Consider the following 25,275-nt stretch of genomic DNA (forward strand, 5'->3'; position numbering starts at 1 on the left):
TTGATTTTGATTCTATTTTCACTTCATAGTATAGTTTCCCCATGTCTTCTTTGGTTGTAATTAGTGGATTTTGGCATAATGTGTATAATAGCCTGAGGGACCAATTTTCTCTGTAGGTCTCACAGGAATGAGGTCCCTCTGGTAGTTCAGGTAGGTATGGTATGAACAACAGCATATGTAGGGTCTACCTTTTGTAGTTAATCTGACGGTGGTAATAGAAGCCCCTATTGGGTTTTGGAGATTTTTTTTCGGTGCTGTTGATATTGATTCCATTACTTGAAACCTGGATTTTCTAATTAAAATGATGAGCCTGGAGCCTTTTTTTACCATTTAGACACTGGTGTAGCTCCAGTTGTTTCTTTAGGGTAGGTAGGAACCAGGATCACAGAGTCCCCTCTGTGGCACTGACCTCCATTCTTGTTTTTAATTTGTAATCTGATCGGAATGGGAGTGACTGATGCTGAGGTGGTTTGTAGGAGTGGTACCCACAAGGGCTGTGATATTTCTTTCGTTTTTGCTTTGGGAGTGAGTGTCCAGAAATAGGCCTTTAAGCACTCTTTTACCATGCCTACTTTGGAATGGGTAATCAAATATATGCTTTTTTCACCCCTTTTATTTAAGTCAAATTTCCAACAAGGTTCAAGTGGGAGTAGGTCATGACTGGAGCAAGGCGTAAATTCTCTCAACTTAGATAGGAGTTTATAGTTCAGTGGCAACACACACACTTAATGTGCTCAAAATGCCATGCTGGCATTTCACTCTAACAGAAAAAAAAAAGAGAAGAAAAAGAAGTTGAAAGAGAAGGAAAAGAAGAAGAAAAAGCAGATCAAAAAGTAAAAACCAACTAAAAATATCAGCAACATCTTAAATAGAAGAATAAACAGAAAAGTGAATAAAATAAAAACCAATTTAAAATACCAACAACAGCAACACCATCAGCAACCAATAAATAAGGAGAAAATAATATAGAATAATATTTTTAAATAATTAAATTTAATAAAAGTAAATTTAAAGGAAAAAAGGTAGCAGGAGAAATTTTTACAAAAGGAGAAAAGGGAGAAAGAAGGGTGAAAAAAAGAAATGAAAAATTTAACATTCAAAAGAGCAGAAAGGAGAGAAACAAGACAAACACAAAAAAGTGACATCAAAAAAAGTTTAATAAAAAAGAGTTTTCTCCATGCCAGTCTCCTTCTTTGCCCTATCCTCATAAGAATGGAAACTCAGAGTTTATGTGAATTGGAGCTTTTTTCTATGTCTTCTTAGCTTGTACAGCTCTTCAACAGAGCAAGGGCTCTGATCTACTCATTATCTTCTTTCATTTATGGTGTTCTTCAGCTGACTGAGCAGAAGTTCTTCCTGGCTGAAGTCAGTTGGGATTGTTCTGAACTGCACTACATGTGGGAAAAAGCGATGGTGCAATGCAGAACTCCACAGAAACAAATTATCTCCAGAGGTATTTGAGTTACACACTCCAAGAGCGGGGTAGACACTGATTCTGTGGCATTTCAGAATATAGAAGTCCACAAAGTTTCTCTCTGGAGCTATGCACTTTGAAGATGGGATAACACTGGTTCTGCAACCATATATCCTCAAGGGCAGACAGGGGCTATGGAGTCACAAAGGTCTGTTTGTGTGCGTTTATTGCAGTCTACAGCCCATGGTTATGATGTTCTTAGATCTGGACTCTATGTGCTGTCATAGATCACTTGTTACTCCCCCAGAGTCTAAGAGCTGACCTGACAAACTGCTTTCTAAAAGAGCCTTCTGTTCTACCACATACTTATTCACAAATAAGAGATCTCAGAAAACAAGGGTCCTTATCAAGATGACTCCCAGTGGCAGCACCATAAACATATGCTGGGAAGTGCAGGGTACTGCTCCAGAGTGGGTCACCATGCAAATCTTAGGACTACTGTTAGTTTAACTTATAGTTATACAGGGTAGTGAATCCTGCACCACTGGTGTTCTCTTGGACTTTCCCTCTCTCTCTCCTACCCCTGATGAAGGGGTATTCCCCTGCCTCTTCTACACTTTTCTGCAATCTCTGCTGGGATATTCTATTGGACTCTCTTTCACTCTCCAGTGATTCTGGATTTCACCAAGTCATTTCTGTTAAATATAGAACTCTAGATTTCTCCTATGTTTATTTACTTCAAAAAGCAACCACGTTCCATGTTATTAATTTTGCCTCATGGTAACACAGACAAGTGATGGATGATTGCCTCTAGTCTTACATCATTTTCTCAAAAAAAAAAAAAACAAGTCAGTAGCTTGTGCATTTTATTCACTGATGATATAAAATCTTTTAGAAATACTTTTTATCAGCAAGGACAATGTGATTTGCAGCTCAAATCTTATGCCCTTTATATTATTTTTATCACTGAATTAAATTTACAGAATTCCAAGAACTATCAGCTCTACTATTTTATTACTCAACTACTAAGCATGCATTATCATTGTCAATCTGAGTTTATGCTGTGTCATCCACTTAAGAGATCCTTTAGTGAAAAATAGTTAATTTAGTCTATAAATGCACTCTATTGTTTATATATAGACCACGTCACAATGAGTTCAGAGTAAATGAAATGCTGGGGATGGCAATGGCCAGTAACTTGTCCTGCTGATAAGTATCACTCTTCTTTTGGAATTCCTCTAATTCTTGAAAGGTGGGGGCATGAGTGATGATCCAGATGTTAAATATCAGTGAACTATATTTTTGTACTTACTTGTTAGTTAAAATAGAATTGAAATTCTAATGTTTTGTCCTATTTTATAGGTCATCTTTTGTATTTTCTGAGGTATATCTACATAAGTTAAGGGACCTGCAATATAAGGTATGTTTCACAAAAGCATATGTCACAGCATATGAATTCTAGGAACTAACTCTTTAAAATAAATCTTTATTCTCAGCAGTGGATGTTCAATATTTTAGAAATATAGCAAAAAAGGAAAAGATAGGTAGTGATATTATAAGATTATTTACTGCAAAGTGACTTGATAATATGTTGGTCATTTTGGCAGATCACATGCTATTATGAATGACAGAAGGATCTCAAATTCAGATTTAAAAAATGCTGTCACTGGTTTGAACTTATATTATTTTTTGAGTATCTTTCAACTTGTAATAGTTAAACTAGCAAGAGATGAATTCAAACCTCATTAAAGTGTCTTATAACGCACACAAAAATTTCTGTAGTAGCCACAGCACATAGCTTTTATGGAATTGAAGGATATTTTAAAACATAATTCTGCTCCAGGAAATATAATATAAATACAAGATAAATAGGAGAAAAAAAAACTATGGGGTTTATAGCAGAGTGATAAAGATAAGTTTATCATTTGAAACTGCAAAAAGATATCAGGTAAAATTCATTTCATTATTATGTATAGAGCAAAATTCCTTTTAAGCTAAGTATTTTTTTCAAATAATGCAAACTAGAAGTTTGCAAGTGTTTTCCAACCCTGTCATCACACTCAGCAGGTCATACAGTAGAACACTTGCCTTCATTTCATGTTATTTAATCCTCTATATATTCATAATAATCTTTGAAACTCAATAATGGAGTGTTCAGATTTTAGCCACTGTGCCTTAAAGTGGCATGTAGGGAATACTTATATCTTGCAGCATTTTAATTTAGAAACGAATGTACTGGGACTTCATTTGACTTCTACATTTACTTAGTGAAACATGTCTGCCTAATTCTAAGATAGATGTATTGGTCAAGTGCAATTTATTTGAGTAAGCCTTTGGTGAATGCTTAATTTTAAATTATTAAATATGCTTTAAAGTATACCTATTAAACCCAGAAATAAATTTATTTAATGAGCTATTGATTTTTGAAACTTTTGAATTTTACTCCAAAATTTTGGGGATGATGGTCATGATAAAAGAGTACTTTTTTTTCCTATTATGGTGACAATGATTCAGTTACAAAACATTTGTACGGCATGTTCACCTATCCACCACACTCTCGCAGACCATCTTTGCACAAATCCTGGAATCCTTTCTTATAGTGCTTATTGTAAGTTTTCCTTTTGGTCATGGTGTCAAGATATTGTTTTCTTGTTTCTTGTTTCCTAGATATTGCTCTGCCCAGTTTCTCCACTACTTTACAATTATCCTTTCTGATACTTTTTCTTTCTTTCTTTTTTCATTCCTTTTCTTTCTTTTTTTTATTATTTTGGCAGCAATGAGAAGAGCAGATTGGACAACTGCCTAGCAAAGTCAGTTTAGAGGTTCTTGAGATAATATAAGTGAAAGAGTAATGAGGGTTCAAATGAAGGCAATGGTAGTGGGAATGGACAGAAAATCAATGTAAAGTGGATTTGAGTGAAGCTGGCCATACTAGCATGGAGGGAAAGGTAGAGATATAGCAATGATACTTATTAGACTGAGAGACCTTAGAGAATGGGTTCTGTCTTTTATCTGTGTATTTTCAATACATGAGAATAAAGCCAGATACATATTAGGAACTCAAAATTTCCCATTTGATACAATTCAATTATGCCTGTAACATATAGAGGAAATAAAGGAGCAGGATCTTATGCATGGAATTATGGTCAATTTAATTTTGGATATTTTGATGTGAAAATGATGTGGTTATTTCCGTGATTTAACTGTTTTATACAAACTAATTGTGACTACTTGTACTACAGAATAGTGCAGTGTACTATGCTTTCCTGAAAGGAAGGAAATAATAAGTATTTGCACTTCCAAATGTGATTGTCACCACCTGTATGTGGCTTCTGAGCACTTGAAAATTGTCACTTTATTCTTTTTTAATTAACTAAAATTTAAATTGGAATACATGTGACATATGGATACTTTCTTGTAGATTGTAACCCTAGAGGCTCATCAATGAGATACTATTTTACTTCTGATTAAAGTAGAAATTCCTAGTCCATCACCCTAGGATGTGACCATTCATTTGCCACATTTCAAAGCAGAAGAGAAGGCAAACTGGTTACAATACAGTGCATTTATTACATTACTAATCTAGACCAATCTTGAAAATGATAAATATTTATTTTTGAATGTATATAGAAAAAACAAGTGAATGCATAATATGATAAAGTTTATAGATTCTAGCTCCTCTGAATACCCCTTCAGTTTCTATTGACATATTATAACTTTATAATATACTAGAGCATAGACTCATGTCTGTGTATGTGTGTGTACATGTATACATTCCCTCTACATACACATATCATATTATGTTTTAGAAAAAAAAAGTATAATATTTGATAGTTTAATTATGGCTTAGAACATATTTTACTAAAAAAAGCTAAATGCTCTTAAAAATCATCCATGTGCATTCATTCAGTATTCTAGGTAACCAAAGAATTCTGTGACTGAGAGAATAAACTTGATTTATTGCATGTGCAACATAGTTTGCTTGCCATTTGACTGCTTGCTCTTTTCCCTACGTATATAAGAATACATGTTTTCAAATAAATAATTATTTGACTTATGCGTACTGCCGTAGTTATAAAAGGTTCAAAATAAGAACACTTCATTATAAACATTTATTTTTTTTTCATATCCAAGCCCATTCTTTTAAATGTGCTAATTACCTTATATTATTCTTAATAGCAGGCTTTTAAATTTATGCTTTCAATTTTAAAATAACTTCTTCTACTGCACTTTCTTCTTAAACTACAAGACACACACAGTTTGAGTTCAGAAAACAGAGATCTTTCATAAGTACAAAATCCTTGCATGTTACTTACCTAAACCAAATAGTCTTAGAAACTCAAAACCATAGAAATTGCAGCTTATGCATTTATAAAGAGAATCATTGACTACTATGAGTAGAGGACAACTGGTTAATAAATTCTCCTACTCTTCATTGTGATTTCAGTGAATGTTTTATATGCTTTCTTTACTCATTCTTAATAGCAAAGCACATTAATAATTGATAAACCCTTAGCCACACTAACAAAGAGAAAGACAGAGAAAACTCAAATTACTAAAATTCGGAATGAACAAGGAAATATCACAACAGACATGAGTGAAATACAAAACATAATTAGAAGCTATTTCGAAAATCTATACTCCAACAAAACAGAAAACCTCGAAGACATCAACAAGTTTCTAGAGACATATGAATTACCTAAACTGAACGAGGAGGACATACACAATTTAAATAGACCAATTACAAGTAATGAAATAGAAGAAGTCATCAAAAGCCTACCAACAAAGAAAAGTCCAGGACCAGATGGGTTCTCAGCCGAGTTCTACAAAACCTTTAAAGAAGAGCTCATTCCAATACTCCTCAAAGTATTCCATGAAAGAGAAGAGGAGGGAACCCTCCCAAACTCATTCTATGAAGCCAATATCACCCTGATACCTAAACCAGACAGAGACACATCGAGGAAAGAAAATTTCAGACCAATATCCTTAATGAACATCAACGCAAAAATTCTCAACAAAATTTTAGCAAATCGCATATGAAAATATATTAAAAAGATAGTGCACCACGATCATGTGGGTTTTATCCCAGGGATGCAAGGTTGGTTCAACATCCGGAAATCAATAAATGTCATTCACCATATCAACAGACTTAAAGTTAAGAATCACATGATTATTTCAATAGATGCAGAAAAAGCATTCGATAAAAAACAGCATCCCTTCATGCTCAAAACACTAGAAAAAATTTGGGATAGTGGGAACATTCCTTAACATTATAGAGGCCATCTACACTAAGCCCATGGCCAATATCATTCTAAATGGTGAAAAACTGAAAGCATTACCCCTAAAAACTGGAACAAGGCAGGGATGCCCTCTTTCACCACTTCTATTCAACATCATCCTTGAGACTCTAGCCGGAGCAATTAGGCAAACCAAAGAAATTAAAGGGATACGAATAGGAAAAGAAGAACTCAAACTATCCCTGTTCGCTGATGACATGATTATATATTTAGAGGAACCTGGAAATTCCCCCAGAAAACTTTTAGAACTCATAAGTGAATTCAGTAAAGTAGCAGGTTACAAGATCAATGCTCATCAATCCAATGCATTTTTATACCTAAGTGATGAATCTTCAGAAAGAGAAGTTAGGAAAACTACCCCATTCACACGAGCAGCAAAAAATAAAATAAAATACTTGGGAATCAATCTCACAAAAGAGGTGAAAGACCTCTACAATGAGAACTACAGAACACTAAAGAAAGAAATTCAAGAAAACCTTAGAAGATGGAAAGATCTCCCATGTTCTTGGATAGGCAGAGTTAATATTGTCAAAATGGCCATACTGCCTAAAGTGCTATACAGATTCAATGCAATTCCAATTAAAATCCCAATGATGTACCTTGCAGAAATAGAGGAAGCAATTATGAAATTCATCTGGAAGAATAAAAAACCCAGAATAGCTAAAGTAATCCTCAGTAGAAAGAGCGAAACAGGGTTATCGCAATACCAGAACTTCAACTCTATTACAAAGCAATAGTAACAAAAACGGCATGGTATTGGTACCAAAATAGACAGGTAGATCAATGGTACAGAATAGAGGACATGGACACAAACCCAAATAAATACAATTTTCTCATACTAGACAAAGGGGCCAAAAAAATGCAATGGAGAAAAGATAGCCTCTTCAACAAATGGTGCTGGGAAAACTGGAAAACCATATGCAACAGAATGAAATTAAACGCTTATCTCTCACCCTGCACAAAACTCAACTCACAATGGATCAAGGACCTTGGAATCAGACCAGAGACCCTGCATCTTATAGAAGAAAAAGTAGGTCCAAACCTTCAACTTGTTGGCTTAGTATCAGACTTCCTTAACAGGACTCCCATAGCACAAGAAATAAAAGCAAGAATCAACAACTGGGATAGATTCAAACTAAAAAGCTTTCTCTCAGCAAAGGAAACTATCAGCAATGTGACGAGAGAGCCTACAGAGTGGGAGAATATCTTTTCCACTCATACTTCAGATAGAGCGCTAATTTCCAGAATCTATAAAGAACTCAAAAAACTCTACACCAAGAATACAAATAATCCAATCAACAAATGGGCTAAGGAAATGAACAGACACTTGACAGAAGAAGATGTACAAGTAATCAACAGATATATGAAAAAATGTTCAACATCTCTAGTAATAAGAGAAATGCAAATCAAAACTACCCTAAGATTTCATCTCACCCCAATTAGAATGGCGATTATCAAGAACACAAGCAACAATAGGTGTTTGCGAGGATGTGGTGAAAAAGGAACACTCATACATTGCTGGTGGGGCTGCAAATTAGTGCAGCCACTCTGGAAAGCAGTATGGAGATTCCTCAGAAAGCTTGGAATGGAAACACCATTTGACCCAGCTATCCCACTCCTTCGCCTATACCCAACGGACTTAAAATCAGCATACTACAGAGATACAGCCACATCAATGTTCATTGCTGATCAATTCACCATAGCCAGATTGTGGAACCAACCTAGATGCCCTTCAGTTGATGAATGGATAAAGAATCTGTGGCATATATATACAATGGAATATTACTCCGCAATGAAGAATGATAAAATTATGGCATTTGCAGGCAAATGGATGAAATTGGAGAATATCATGCTAAGTGAGATAAGCCAATCTCAAAAAACTAAAGGACAAATGATCTCGCTGATAAGCAGATGAGGACATATAATGGGGGGTGGGAGGGGTTAGCATTAGGGTTAGGGTTAGGTTTAGGGTTAGGGATAAGGAGGGTGGTAAGAATGGAGGAAAGAAGGAGTGTATAGAGGGAAAAGACGGGTGGGAGGGGTGGGAGGGGTGGGGGAATGGAAAAAAATAATGAATCAGACATCATTGTCCTATGTAAATTTATGATTACACAAATGGTATGCCTTGACTCCATGTACAAATAGAGAAACAACATGTATCCCATTTGTATACAATAAAAAAAAATTAAAAAGAAGGTATATAGTCTGAGTGCTAAGGTTAGGAATGATATTTGCTATTTGTATCTAGAACATTATTACTTGGTTTCTTCAAGTTCATTTGAAATATTTTGGCATGCAGACTTATACTAATTTGTTGGAATTACATTCAAATATTATCCATGAGTTTTCACACACTTAGTCAGAGAAAGCATTCTGTTATTAGATGTTTGGGCACATTGGGAAGTTAGAGAGCGCTAGCATGGCAATGTGAAATAGTACAGCCATTATGGAGAACACTCTGGCAGGTCTTCAAAAAACAAAAAATAAAACTACCATATGATCCAGTCATCACACTCCTTGGTATATATACAAAGGAAATAAAATCATACAGAAGAGCTACCTGCATGCCCATGTTTATTATAGCAGTATTCATGATAGCTGAGAGGAAATCAACTGAGGTGCCCATCAAGAGATGGATTGATAAAGAGAAAAATAAATACAAAATGAAATATTATTCAACCAGGAAGAAGAATGAAATCCTGTCATTATTTGCAGCAACATGGTTGGAACTGGTAGAGATTATATTAAGCAAAATAAGCCAGATACAAAAAAATAAGTACTGCATGTTCCGTATAATAGGTGAAAAAAAGATATCAACCTGAAAGTAAAATAGTGATTACTAGGGATTTGGAAGGGTGTTGGGTGGGGGTAGGGTAAAAAAGCATGGTTGAATATGATCATTGCACACATATGCATGTATGGAAATATCACACTCAATTCTGTTAATATGTTCAATTAATATGGATTTTTAAAATATTGTTTGATTCTTATCAATTTTATGCTTCTGCTTCCTTTTAAGATTATCTTTAAGTAAATGGTAATAAAAATATTTTCCATATCTGAAATTCCATGTTTCTGTTGAGATTTTTCCAAGATTCACAGTTCTGTTCCCTCTGCCCGTTTATTCTATAAAGAAACAGCAGCGAAAATAAGCAACATTCTGGGAACTCTTAACATTTTACAATGAATTTAAAAGAAAAAAATTTAAATTAGAAATTTAAGAGTTTCAAGCTAAGGCAATACAATTATCTCAGATATTTTGTCATATTAATAGTTCCCTTCCATTCATCACTGTTTTGTTCTTGTACAACTTAGAAAAGAATATATATTTCTACTAAATAGGTATTTATAAATTATGCAGTTTTCTCAACTATAACATAATTCAATTAATTAATGGACTATAGTATTGATGTGATAACAGTTAATTGTAATATACTGTTTATTGACATAGCTTTAGTTTTACTAAACATTAAACTAAAAGAGTGATGAAATGAATAGTTGATATGGAAAATCTCAAATCATTTATTCAGTTTTTAAGTATTTACTACATCATTTTCCACATTGTTTATTTAGGGCTATGTTGGGTTAGATTTATACTTAATATTAAGTTTCATGTAGCAAGTATTTAATGAGGTTTCTCTATTTTCCAAAACCTACTTCCTACTTGGACAATTAGAACTGTGTTGTTGAAAATGTTATCCAGTTTTTTGTTTGTTTGTTATTGTTGTTGTTTTTATCCTCTGACAGAATTCTCTCACAAAGCAAATAAGGTCTGGTTCAATGAGAGGTACATACTCTTATGTTATGAACTAAATTATGTTCCTGTAAAATTCATATATTAAAGCTCTAACTCACAATTATTTCAGAATATGGCTATCTTTGGAAATAGAGCCTTTCTAGAGGTGACTAGGTTAAAATGAGGCCTAGGATGATTTCTAATGCCATCTCACAGGAATTGTTATTTAAAGAGGAAACTTGAGCATAAAAAGAGACACCAAGACTTAGCTTATGCAGAGAAAAGTCCATATGAGGATAAAAGGAGGAGAAACATCTGTAAAGAGAGGCATCAGGAGAAACCAAACCTGCTAAAGCCTTTGTCTTCGACTTATAACCTTCACAAATAGGAAAAATATTGTTTTTCTTGCTGAAGTCATCTTAACTATAGTATTTTGTTATAGCAGTCTCAGCAAAGTAGTGCATGTAAAGATATAGAGGTAGATAAAAATCTTAGTTTGAATTCTCTAATTGCTCGAGATGTTGAACATTTTTTCATTTTTTGTTAATCAATTGTATTTATTCTCATGTGAAGTGTCTGTTCAGTTCCTTACCCATTTATTAATTGGGTAATTGTTTTTTTGGGGGGGCGTTAAATTTTTTGAGTTCTTTATATATCCAGGAGATTAATGTTCTATCTGAGGTGCCTGTGGTGAAGATTTTCTCCCATTTTGTAGGCTCTTTATTCATGTTATTGATTGTTTCCTTTGCTGAGAAGAGGCTTTTTAGTTTGAGTTCATCCCATTTATTGATTCTTGATTTTACTTCTTGTGCTTTAGGAGCCTTGTTAAGGAAGTCAGTTCCTAAGCAAACATGATGGAGAGTTGGGTGTACTTTTTTTCTATTATGCACAGGGTCTCTGTTCTAGTGCCTAAGTTCTTGATCCACTTTGAGTTGAGTTTAATGCAGGGTAAGAGATAGGGGTTTAATTTCATTTTGAGACATGTGGAAAGATTTCATCTCATTCCAGTCAGAATGGCAATTATTAGAAATACAAACAACAATAAATTTTGGCAAGGATGTGATGAAAGTGGTACACTCATACATTGCTGGTAGGAATGCAAATTGGTGCAACCATTATGGAAAGTAATATGAAGATTCTTCAGAAAACTTGAAATGGAACCACCATTTGACCCAGCTATCCCACTCCTCGGTTTATACCCAAAGGACTTATTATCAGCATACTTCAGTGATGCAGTCACATCAATGTTTATAGTAGCTCAATTCATAATAGCCAAACTATGGAACCAACCTAGATGCCCTTCAACAGATGAATGGATAAAGAAAATGTGGTATATGTACACGATGGAATATTAGTCAGCCTTAAAGAAGAATGAAATTTTGGCATTTGCATGTAAATGGATGGAGCTGGAGAATATCATGGTAAGTGAAATAAGCCAATACCAAAACACCAAAGGCTGAATGTTTTCTCTGGTATGTGGATACTAATTCACAATAAGGGCATATGTGCTAAGTAAGAATAGTTGTACTTGGGTCAGGCAGAGGGGAGTGAAGGGAGGGAATATGGGGTAGGAATGATAGTAGAATTAATTGGACATTATTACCCTATGTGCATATATGATTACATGACTGGTGTGATTCTACATTATATACAAACAGAGCAGTCAGAAGTTAGTCTCCATTTACCTATGAAATATCAAAATGCATTCAACTGTCATATATAACTAATTAGAACTAATAAAGAATATATAGAGATAGATAGATAAATAGATAAAGGAGGTTGGATACTTTAGACTTCTACTTAGTGTTTAAAAAGACTGACCAATAGATTAGATTAGTAAAAATACATGGCTACCTTTAAAGGCAGTGAATATTGTTTCATTCTAACAAAGGGATTATGCAAAGTTTGAGACCACCAGAACTCCATATTTTGTCACTGGTCAATCTGTATACACTTAACAATGATAAACAACTCTAGGTCAAAAGACCAAAATATGACCAGTACATTAAAACAACCTAATCCAAATATTAAGAATATGCCACCTGTCAGTTGCTTGCTCCAGAGTGCAAAATTATCTTATATTCATAATTCAGTGAATATAGGAACAGCTGGAAACCACTTTCCTTCTGTCTTTAGAACAGTGGTTAACAAAGATGGGGGTATCAGAAAAAGTTCATTCAAAGTTCTTATTGAAGCAAACACGAAAATGCTTTGTAATCTTTTGATGAAGTTTTAGAAAGATTTCTATTCAAATCAATTTGGGATATATGAGGTATAAAACATTAGACTAATGCCTAATGTACCATTTTATGTTGGATGTGGACTAAAATGTTTTCAATTTATAAAACAAATATTGACATTGTCTCAGCCCAGGTATTTCAAAATGTCATTTATTCTGTGATAGTGCAATACCAAATTAATAACATACATCATAATTTAGTACCTTCTAAATTTATATTTCTTTGTCAAAGTTTTACTCATCATTTTACAAATTAAAGTTTGGTGATAGGTAATTTGTATCTTGAACACAGTGCAAAAAGAAGACAGTGGTTCCATTTTTTGCTCAGCAATTAATCATTCAGAGTTTTATATTTTCTGGTTTTAATCATGCTTATTGGATCATTGTTACTATAAGAAAATCTGTGTTTCAATGTGGTTACTTTCATTGTTCATTGATACTCTTCTTTCCCAAGCATCCTTCTTCATTGCAGCATTAACACTGTCTTATTGATTTTATTTGGAATTTCAATTTGGTGAATGGTAAATTACAAAAATGCACCAAATCATAAATTCCTTCCCTGCTTTTAGGAAGTGACTCTACAATATCAAACATCAGAATGAAGAGACAGAACAATTGATATAATCATAGAAGTGCTGCAGGTTCTCAATGCATATACCAAACCCCCAACAGGATCAAGAAAATGATTTTGGGTCCTTCAAGTCTATGAATTTAAAGAAATTTCCTATCTGATAATCTTCCATTCAGGTCAACTGAATGCTTATCTCAGAACCTGAATAATTAGCTACTTGTTTCTTCCCATTAGACCAATCGGGTACCCCTCAATCTTCACATGTATTTCTAAATAATATGGTGCTTCCTTTGCTCACCTAGTAAATACTGGTTAAGATCCAGTACCTCACATGTGCTAGGCAAACACTCTACCACTGGGCATACCACAGCTCTCAATTTTAAAACTTTAGGGGAAATACCAATTGGTCCATGAAAAGTTTACACTCTGAAAGCTGTTTATATAAATGTAGTATTTATAAGCAAATGTATAAATATATCTGTCCTTTAATACCCAGAAATTCCACTCCAGGTAATTAATTGATTCTAAGGAAATTCAGAATATTTTTGTTATAACTTAAATCAATTTGATGAAAAATCTGAAAGAAACAAAATACATTCTTTAAAAATTATAGTACAATTCAGTATACTAAAATGTAGCCTTTGCACTCTGTAAATATGATACCTGAAGTTATTTTAGCAGAGTGTTTACAATGCAAAAATAAGTATCCATATGAACAGATCCTGGGAGGGAACTAAAGTGAAAATAATTACAATGTTGAATGTGTTAACAATATGTTGATTTATTCTTTATTTTTAAACCTGTAAATGCAAACATTTTATAGAGGGCCCAAGTGCCCCAGGTTTGATCTTCATACCTAACAAGGTCACAGTTTCAGTCAGCATAAGGGACAGTATCATTCAGGTGGAGATGCTAATATCAGCATCCAGTATGGTTATGGGGGCAGAACCACTGAACCCTGAATGAATGTAACACATCAAGAAAATAGGTGGAGCTGCCATACAACATCTTCTGTCCCAAAGCAGAACTGTTTTCTTTTATAGAGATTGAAATCCAACTCTTTATTCCTCTGTTTAAATTTTCCTTAAAAGAAAGTCATGGAAATCTATGGTTGCTTCCTCTTATTGTTTTAGGCAATGACTCTATTCCCAAAGTATGCTCAGTAGCAGACGAAATAGCTATGCTATTGTGGATCATGACAATACAGAAGTCTGCACTGGTGCACATTTCACTACACTCTTTAGTGTAGTGATCAAAGTATAATTTCAAGTTGGAAGCCATGGTTTCTGTTTTATCCAGCTTATTTTGTACAGAACCTTGCTTATATTAAAACATTGCTTGAGAGCTGAACCCAAAATAAGTGGTAAGTTTGGTTCCTACTCTATATGTTTTACATGTTATCTTGCTCTTAAAAATTAGTGTGTTCCTTTTTAGTGAGCAGAAACTATTCTTTAAAATATAGCATATGTATTTTATAGGCTTGAAATGAAAGGGGAGTGGTGGGTTTTATAACCTTCTATATAAATGTGCTTCCAAAAGGTATTCATTATTATTTTAGGTTTATTGAGACAACCAGTAAGCAAAGTGGTCCTATGGTATTAGTGAAAATGGTTTAGTTTTCCCAGAGGTAGCTTATATCCTTAGACTTTTGAAAGTTTTTAAACTATCATAAAATGAGCTACCATTTTGAATAATAATCTCCTATGAGGTGGTATTGCTTTTCATTCTAATAAAGTAATTAAAAAACCTTCTCATAGAAATTTGTCAAATTTTAACCTGTTTATATGACTTTTTTTTTCAGGTGGGAGTGAATCCTCCTGGGATAAGGATAAGATGCAGTCTCCTCTTGCTGCTCCTGGACCTCAGCATGGAATTGCTCATGCAGCATTAGCTGGCCAGCCAGGCCTTGGGGGTGCTCCTACCCTCAACCCACTGCAGCAGAACCACCTGCTAACAAATAGTATGTATACTATACTCCCCAAACTGGCTATGTTGAGAAAAATACTGTTGACATCTCAAGAAATCTTGTATTAGCAGGACATAGTCTGTTTATCTTCAATAAGGTTAAACAATAGGAAAATAGAAGGAGAAGTAAAGAGGGACTCAGTTGAATGTATGGGATACATAGAGTGGAGGTAGCTGGGGAGACCAGTTAGTAGAGTAACAATACATGTGAAACTATGTAGCAGAGTAGTGAAGAATATTGTCCAGAGTCAAATAAACTTGGGTTTGAATTCAACATTTTTTTTACGCATGAGTGTCATCCTGGGGATTGAATTCAGAGCTTCACACACATTAAGCAAGCACTCTACCCCTGAACTGTAGCCCTGACCCTTTAAAAATGGTGAGAAAGGGTTTCACCAAGTTTCTCAGGCTGGCCTGAAACTTGTGATCCTCCTGCCTCAGTTTCCAGAGTCCTGGAGTTACTGGTGTGTACTACCACACATGACTGAATTCCACAACACCGACTTTGCAGAAACCACCTAAGTTTTTCTAGTTCTGGTTTCCAGAACAAAAAAGAAGGGATAAAACTCCATACACTTAAATTTATTGTGAGAACTAAAAATAATAAAGAAAAAGTTGTAAGAAGTGAATTATACATAGCAAGCACTGTATAAAATATTAACATTATCATTACTTAGTAGTTTAACTATAGCCAATTTATGCAAATTCAAGTTTAGCTGCCCTTTTTAGTTATGTAAATGACTCAGAAATATTTCCAAAGCAAAACAGGTCTTGTATATACTACTTGGAAAACAGGAAGTCCAGGAGAAGAGTTCCGTTACTACTTTACCTAAGCTTTTTACTCCCCCAGTAACCCTAGCATTACGACAACAAGGAATCCTGGAATATTTTAATATAATGTCCCAAACCTTAATGAAATTAATTAAAAGCCTTTAAAAAACTATAAGCTTAAGGGGGTAAATATCCATATAAAATTGATTGTTGTCTAAAGTGAAATAAAATGAATGCCAGGAAAGTTATAAATACTTCCTTATGAGAAGTAAAATAAAGACTATTTTAGTTAGGCTTATGCCATAAAAGAAACTGACTAAGAGGCTTCTGGATGCTGATATGACTTGTAAAGAAGATTGGAAGACACTATTCCTGCTTTTGTAACAGGAATAAAAGACTGAATAATTTGAAAGTCATCAACATTTTTGATCCATTAAAGATTGTGGTCACAGGGCACCACTATTCCAAAAACTAGATAAATAGGCAAAGATAGAAAACCATAAGTTATGGAGAACAGAAGCCACAGTTAGACCTGGTACCATATTTAATGGGTAAATGATTAATCGTAGGAGAATTACTGTGGAACTGGTTTGATAAAAATTCCTGGGGTCCATCTTATTTTACTTCTATTCTTTCATGAATTTTATCTCCAGGAGCCCGACAAGGTTTTCAGATTTAAGATATGAGACAATTTTCCTTATGCTTATGACAGGTGGAAGGGAAAAGTAAGTTTTTTGGGGGTTCCAAGGATTGAACCCAGTGGTGCTTAAACAGTGAGCAACACCCCCAACCCTTTTTCTATTTTTTAAATTTTGAGACAGGGTCTCACTGTGTTGCTTGCAGTCTTGCTAAATTGCAGAGGCTACCTTTGAACCTATGATCCTCCTGCCTCAGCCTCCTGAGTCACTGGGATAATAGGCATGCACCACTACACCCAGCTGAAATGTAACTATTTTTGAACATGACCAGATTGATCTATTCTTCTTAAGAAAAGTCTACCCTCAAAATAAGCTATGTTATCATAAACAACTTGGTTTTAACATAGCCTAACTAACATGGAGGAAAAAATATACTAAAATCCCACACCCTATAACCTTTGATGTGGAGGAAGTGAAAAATACAACTCCAGCACCCTTGAGCCTTCTTGTCTTTCCTAAGGTGAGGGGGAAACTGGAAAACACTTGTGAAAATCACAGCCCAAAGATCCATACTCATGAAGGGTTTGCCACCTAATCAGAGGAACGTTGAATGCTTCTTCTCTTCACATTTTATCACAAGCACAAAAGGGGACTTGTATAATAAGAGTTTATTACAGCTAAAAGAACTGAGAGACTTAGAATCCTGTTTAAGATGAATTTCCCAGGGAGGAAAAAAAATGTAAGGGATACAGAAGCAAAACACTAGAGGAAAGTTTGGCATCTAATAGCATAAGTCAAGTACTTCAGATGGCCTAACTCCAAACTGGTTCAAAGTAATACCTTTCAGGAATGGCCTATTATTTGATCCTCATTTACCTGATGCAGCATTTTGGGCTTAAAATAAAAGAGTTACAAGGCCTGGTTAAAGGCAGAAAGCATAGTCTGAAGGGTCAGAACAAACATCATGACCAAATTCAGATATAGTATATATTGAAAATTGCCAAATTGGGACCTTAAAAACTGATAAACATACTAAGAGCATGGAAAAAGTGGATAACATACACGAAAACAGGAAATGTAAGCAGAGAGGTGGAAACTAAATAAAAAAAACAATCAAAAGAAACTGTTAGAAATGAAAAAAAAAAACCCTGCAAGAAAAGGAAGAATGCATTTTATAGAATACCGAAGAAAGAATCAGTGAGCTTGATCCAGGCATGGTGGCACATGCCTATAATTCCAGCTACTATGAAGTGTGAGGCAAGAGGACTACAAGTTCAAGGCCAGCATGGGCAATTTAGTGAGACCCTACCTCAATAAATAAATAAATGAATAAATAAGTAAATAAAATATAAAGGACTGGGATTTTAGCTCAGTGGTAAAGCACTCCACCCCTGGATGAAAGCCCCAATAACACATACACACACACATACACACACACACCAGTGAGCTTGAAATTATATCAACAGAAACTTCCCAAACTGGAAAACAAAGAGAAAAAATAATGACTGTGAAAGCAAACACACAGAATATTTTTCAAAAATGCACCAAGTGTATTGTGAATATAAAAAGGAAAAGAAAAAGAGAAAAAAAATGCTTGAATTACCAGTGACTGAGAATTTTCCAAAATTAATGACATACCAAATAATAGACTCAAGAAGTTCAGAGAATACTAAGATAAATACAAAAAACTACAGTTATTCATATTCAATTTATATACAGTCAAAAACAAAGAAAACCTTGAAAGAATATCAAGAGGAAAAATATCTTTCCTGGCATACTGGAACAAAGATAATGATAACACTGAACTTCCCCTCAGAAAATAGATAAAAAGACATTATGAAATGCTTAGAGGGTTAACAAAAACTAGAATTCTGTATCCAGTTAAATTTCCCTTTAAAAGTAAAATAGAAATGATTTTTCTCAAACAAACAAAAAATTGAAGGAATTCAAAATTATGGCAACAGACTTACCTTGCAAGAAATGTTGAAAGATCATCCATGAGAGAGAAGGAAAATGATTTAGATTGGAAATTTTTATATGTATAAAGGAAGGAAGAGCATTAAAGAAGGAACACAGTATTAAGTATAAAGTATTAAATAATATTTTGTTATTTTTAATTAATCTAACAGATAATAGTGTGTTCACAATAACAAGAGTGTATTAGACGATTTTATCTTTTGAATAAGTGAAGTAAATGACAGCAAGTGTATAAGGGATGTGATAGAGGAATTGAGAATACTTTTATAAGGTACTTAACTACCCACAAAGTGGTACAGTAATATCAGTAAATGGATGTAGATTAGTTGTAAATGTATATTGAAAACTCTAAGACAATCTGTAAAAATTAAAATTAAGTATAACTGATATGCTGAGAAAGCTAGAAAGAGAAATTAGAATCATAAAATGCTCCATTAAAGCCAGAAAAGGCATAGAAGGATAGAAAACAGGGAAACGAAGAGAAAGATCAGTAAGAGCAACAGATAAAAAGCAGTTAAAATATAGGACTATTTATCCAATTATGTTAATGATTGCATTAAATTGGAATGTTTCTAAGTACAACAAGTTAAAGATAGACTAGCTAGTGTATTCTAGGGGTTTCTGATGTCAATGCTTTTTGCCTTTAATTCAATGTGAACACACTTCCTACAAAATCATAAGTTGAGCAAAACAATAACAAAATAACAAGAACCCCCAGAGAATGTAATGATGGACAGAAAAGAGACCTTAATGTGTATTGGTTTAAGAAATTCACTTTAAATATAAACACACATATTGAGCAAAAGTAAAGAGATGGATAAATATGTATTATGCAAAACTAATCAAAATAAGACTATGGTAGCAATATGAATCTCAGAGAAGACTTCAGAGCAATGATGACAAAGGAGTTGATTATTTAAAAAAGAATGAAACTTAAAGTATTTATATCTAATAACAGAGCATCAAAACATGTGAAACAAACACTGATAGAACTGCAAAGAAAACAAATGAAATCTGTAGTTGGAGACCTCATCACCTATCTATAAGTAATTGGCACAACCAGCAGGCATAAGATCAGAAAGGGCAGAGTTTAACTGAATAGCATAATTAATCAGCTGAATCTAATAGGTATTTTAGAAAACTTTGTCAACAGAAAATTATAAATTCTTAAGTGCTTATGAAACTTTCACAAAGACGTACCACATTTAGTGCTATAACAAAAACTTTAACAAATATAAAGAATAGGAATCACACAAAATATGCAGTCAATAATAATGAAATTGAAATAGAAAACAAAACAGTGATGATTGTAAAGTCCAAAAAAATTAAGATTAAGTAACATGCTTGAAAACAATGTGTGTCAAAGAAGAACTCTCAAGAAAAATCTTAAAATACTGTAAAGTAAATTAAAGTGAAAATACAGCTTATCAAAATTTCTGAGCTGTAGTAAAAGTAGTGATTATAGGGAAATGTACAGCATTGAATTATTATATTAAATATAAGAAAGAATAAAATCAGTAACAGAATATTCCAGTTTAGGAAACTAAAAAGATGAGCAGATCAAATCTGATAAGTAAAGGAAAATAAATAATACAAAATAGTGTAGAAATCAATGAAATTAAAGTAAGAAATCAATAGTGAATAAACAAATAAATCAAAAAGTCATTATATGGCAAGACTATGACATTGATAAGCCTGTAAATATGCTGAGGAAAAGAAAGAATTACAAATTTATAACATCAGAAATGTAAGAGGGATCATTAATACTGATCACATAGACATTAAAAGAGTAATAGAGGAAGATGAGTGCAGTGGTTCTTGCCTGTAATCCCCGAGACTTGGGAAGCTGAGGCAGGAGGTTCACAAGTTGGAGGACAGCCTCAGCAATTTAGAACTTGTCTCAAAATAAAAATTAAAAAAAACAACTGGGGATGTAGCTTAGTGCCCCTGGATTCAGTCCACCAGTACAAAAAAATAATAATAGAGGAATATCCTGAAGAACAAATTTATGCCCATAATTTTTATTACTTGGTTGAAATATCCTCAAAGATACAAGACACAATTCACCACTATTCCCACAAAAAGAAATAAATAATCTGAGAAGACCTATATGCATTAAGAAATTGACAATGGGGAATGAAGGGAAGGCAGGGGAACAGGAAAAGGAAATACAGTGAAATTAATCTGACATAATTTTCCTATGCACTTATATAAGAATAATCCTACTATCATATACATACACAAGAATGGGAATGGGATCCTATGTAGAATATGATATATTCCATGCTTGTATAATTTTATCAAAATGGATTATACTGTTATGCATAACTAAAAAGAACCAATAAATAAATATGAAAAAGAATCAGAATATATGTATATATACATATATATATATAATTAATAACTTTCTGAAACAGAAAACAACAGGTTCACAAGTTGGTTGAGATGGATTCATAAGTGAATTCTACCAAATACTTCAGGAAAGAAATGATACCAGCTATCTCTTCCAGAATGTAGAAGCAGAGGGAATCTTTCCTAGTATATTCTGTGAAGCCAACATTAGTCAAATGCCAAATGCCAATAGCAAACAAAATGGAATGACAAGTCAATATCTTTCATGAACATAATGCAACATATTAACAAATCAAATTCAATATTATAAGACAAGACCAAGTGTGATGTATTCCAAGTAAGCAAGATTGGTTCAACATTCAAAAATCAATTAGTGAAATCTGTTACATCAGCAGACTAAAAGAGAAATACAATTTCTCCACCTTTTGTTTTTGGCACCTTTGACAAAGATGAGATGACTATATCTGTGTGATTTTGTCCATGTGTTTTCTGTTGTATTCTATTGGTTTTCATAACTTGGTAGCCATTTTGTAGAAGAATGAAATGAATCCCCTATGTATTAACCTGCATAAAAGTTGAATCAAGTGGATGAAAGAACTGGGGATCAGACCAGGAACTGTACGGCTAATAGAAGGAAACATAAAGTCAACACTTCAACATACAGTCTTAGGCACCAACTTCCATAATAAGACCCATAAAGCACAAGAAAATAAACCCAAAATTAGTAAGTAGGATGGCATTAAGTTAAAAAACTTCTGCATGGCAAAGGAAATCAGAGTATGAAAAAAGAGTCTACAGAAAGGTAGAAGATGTTTGCCAGTTACTCTTCTGAGAGAGGATTAATATGCAGAACATATAAAAAATGCAAAAAATCTAACACCAAGAATTAACTGAACTAATAAATGATAAAATGAACTAAACACACATTCTCAAAAGAAATGCAAATGGACGATGAATATATGAAAAATGTTCAACATCATTAGAAATCAGGAGAGTATAAATCAAAACTACACTGATTTTTATCTGCCCTCAGAATGTTAACCATCAAGACTATAAACAACGATAAATGCTAGTAAGGATGCAGAGAAAAGGAACACATGCATTTTTGGTGAGACGGTACAAGCATTGAGGAAAGCAGCATGGAGATTCCTCAAAATACTAGGAATGTAACCACCATATGATACAACTATTACATTTCTTGGTATTTATCTGAAAGAACTGTAATCAGCATACTATAACTATGCATACATTCCAGTGTTCACAGTAGTGCTACCCAAAATAGCCAAGTTATGGAACCAGACCAGGTTTCCATCAACAATTAAATAAAGAAAGAAAATATTGTATATATACACACTGGAGTTCTCCTCAGCCATAGAGAAGAATGAAATTATGTTCTTTGCTGGTATATTAATGGAACTGGATAATATCATGCTAAGTGAAATAAGTGAGACTCAGAAATTCAGGGGTCTAATATTTACTCTCATATGAGGTAGCTATAAAGAAAAAAGGAATAAAAAGGGGTATCTCATGAAAATACAATAGAGATCAGTAGAGTAGGGTAGAGGATCAAGGAGGAGAGAGGAAGGGAAGTAAAGAAAAGATTTGGGAATAAAATTGACCAATCTATGGTGTACGCTTGTATGAATATACTGCAGTTCACCCTATTTTTATGTAGACTTATAAAATACCAATAAAAATGTGTAAATAATACAGGAGAGTGGAGGAAGAGGAACAGGTGGAGTGAGGAGAAGAGGGAAAGAGGAAGTACTAGAGAATGAATCAGAGCAAATTACGTTATGTGTACATGTGAATGTCACAATAAGCTCCCCTATTATGTATAATTATAATTTACTAATAAAAGCATGAAAAGAAGACAAAATCATGATCCTAACAATAGATGATTAAAAAGCATCCAACAAAATACAAGAATCAATCGTAATAGAAACTCTCAGAAAAATGGAAATACCAGAAAATTGATTTAACTTGATAAAGAACATGTGCAAAAACCTATTACTAACATCATAATGTTGAGAAACTAGATGTTTTTTCCCTAAGATCAGGAATGAGGCAGGTATGACCTTTCTAACCACTCCTATTCTTCATTATACTTCAGATGAGAAAAGGAAATCAAATTACACATATTGGAAAAGACTTAGTTAAAAAATGACACAATTGTTTCTGTACAAAATACCAAAGATTTCAAAAAATGATCTTCTAAAACTAATAAAGTCTTATAGAAAGTTTGCAGGATATAAAATTAATATGCAAACATCTATTGCTTTTCTATATACTAGCAATTACCAATTGCAATTTGATGTTAAAAATCTAACAAAAAATGAAATCCTTAGGTATAAACTTAAAAGATGCATAAGATCTATTGAAGGGATACTACAAAACTCTTATTAAAGAAATCAAAGAATACATAAATGGGGAGATATTCTGTGTTCATGGATACATAGAGTCTATATCATTAAGACATTGATACTTTCCAAATTAAACAAGAGATTCATTAAAATTGCAATCAAAACCTAAGGATATTATTTTGTGAATATTTCCAAAGTAACTTTTAACATTTATATTGAAAGCAGAGACCTAAAATATCTAACACAATATTGAAGAAAAACAAAATCAGTCAACTGAAACTACCGTAGTTCATTATGTATTAGAAAATGTTTCAATAAAAGTGATTAGGGAACCTAGAGATAGTACCACATAAGTATAATCAATTAATAGAAAGAGCAAATACAATGTAATGGAGAGATCATAATCTTTTTAATAAATCATATTGGAACACCAGGAAATTGATATGCAACAAAAATGAACCTAGACACAGACCGTATACCCTTCACAGAAATTAACTCAAATGGATTATTGGCCAAACATAAACTGAAAAATGCTAAAACTACCAGAAGATAACATCATAGAAAATCTAAGTGATTTGTGGTGCAGCAATGTGTTTTTGGATATAATAACAAAGGCATAACCTTAAATTAAAAATAATTATTGTGTTGGACTTCATCAAAATTAAAATCTGCTATAAGGAACACACTAATAAGAGAAGGCAAACACAAGTCATGGGGGGTAAACCTTTGCAAAATACAGATATGATAAAGAACTGATTGAATAATAACTCAACAATGAGGAATAAACACCAAAATTTAAAGATGGGCAAAAGACCTGAACAGACACTTCATCAAAGAATATGTGCAGATGGCAAATAAGCATAGGAAAACATGTTCATCATCATGTCATTAGGAAATTGCAAATGGAAAAACATTTGTATTATCCCTACTGTTTCAGTGTTTTTCATTGGCATGACCAAAAATCTTGTCATGAACAATTAAAGGATGAAAGTTCATTTTTGCTCACAGTTTCAGAGGTCTCAGTCCATAGATGTCCAACTCCACAACTCTGGGCCTTGAGGTGAGGTAGAAGATCATGGTGGAAGTCCATGGTGGAGGAAAGCAGCTCAGGTCATAGCCACCAGGAAACAGAGAGAAAGCTCTGCTCACCAAAGACAAAATATAAATTCAAAAGGCACACCACCAGTGATCTACCTCTTCCAGCCACACCATACCTGCCTACAGTTACCACCCAGTTAATGCATATCTGTAGTTTAATACTTTGGTCATGTCACACCTCTCAAATCTAATCATTTCACCTCTGAATATTCTTATATTATCTCACACATGAACTTTTGGAGGACACCTCATATCTAAATGAAAACACATACTGATTGAGAGAGCTAACATCCCAAACTCTGGGAATATCAATTGCTGGTAAGGATGTGGAGCAATAGGGAGTTTTAATTTATTGCCAGTGGGAACACAAAATTGTACAATGACTTTGGAAGATATCTTGGCTATTTATTACCAAACTAAACATAGCATTCTATATTGAATGAATTTAAAACTGAAGCAAATTTATGTTTTGTGAATGTATTAATATGTTACAATGAACCACAATATTATGTATAATTTTGATGCACTAATAAAACATTAAAAATTGAATCAGGCTGGGGATATGGTTCAGTAGTATAGTATTTGCTCAGCATGTGTGAGGCCCGGAGTAAAACTCCTAGCATTGCAAAAACAAACAAAACACTTGTGTCCACACAAAATCCTGCACATCTATACATTAAAGTTTATATCAATTTTATTCATAATTGCTACAATTTGGAAGCAACTAATATTTCCTACAGTAGGTGAATTTAAAAATCAACTATGGTACCTATGTGCCATGAAAGTATATTTCACAATAATAGAATGGGTAATTAAATCTTAAGGTCTTGAATGAAACTTCAGTACAGATTACT

At 33.5% G+C, this 25,275-nt stretch overlaps 1 protein-coding gene across 10 annotated transcripts in view; it reads left to right on the forward strand.

The window, feature by feature from the left end:
• Nucleotides 1–25,275, forward strand: part of Dach2 (dachshund family transcription factor 2) — a 557,008-nt gene that overhangs the window by 431,056 nt on the left and 100,677 nt on the right. For all 10 annotated transcript variants that reach the window (XM_047535143.1, XM_047535144.1, XM_047535139.1 and 7 more), the window contains one exon: nucleotides 15,059–15,217. In XM_047535143.1, the coding sequence (XP_047391099.1) occupies nucleotides 15,059–15,217 (159 nt within the window). The remainder of the gene's footprint in view (nucleotides 1–15,058; nucleotides 15,218–25,275) is intronic.

Source organism: Sciurus carolinensis, chromosome X (genome assembly GCF_902686445.1).
Source record: "Sciurus carolinensis chromosome X, mSciCar1.2, whole genome shotgun sequence".
Taxonomy (NCBI): Eukaryota; Metazoa; Chordata; class Mammalia; order Rodentia; family Sciuridae; genus Sciurus; species Sciurus carolinensis.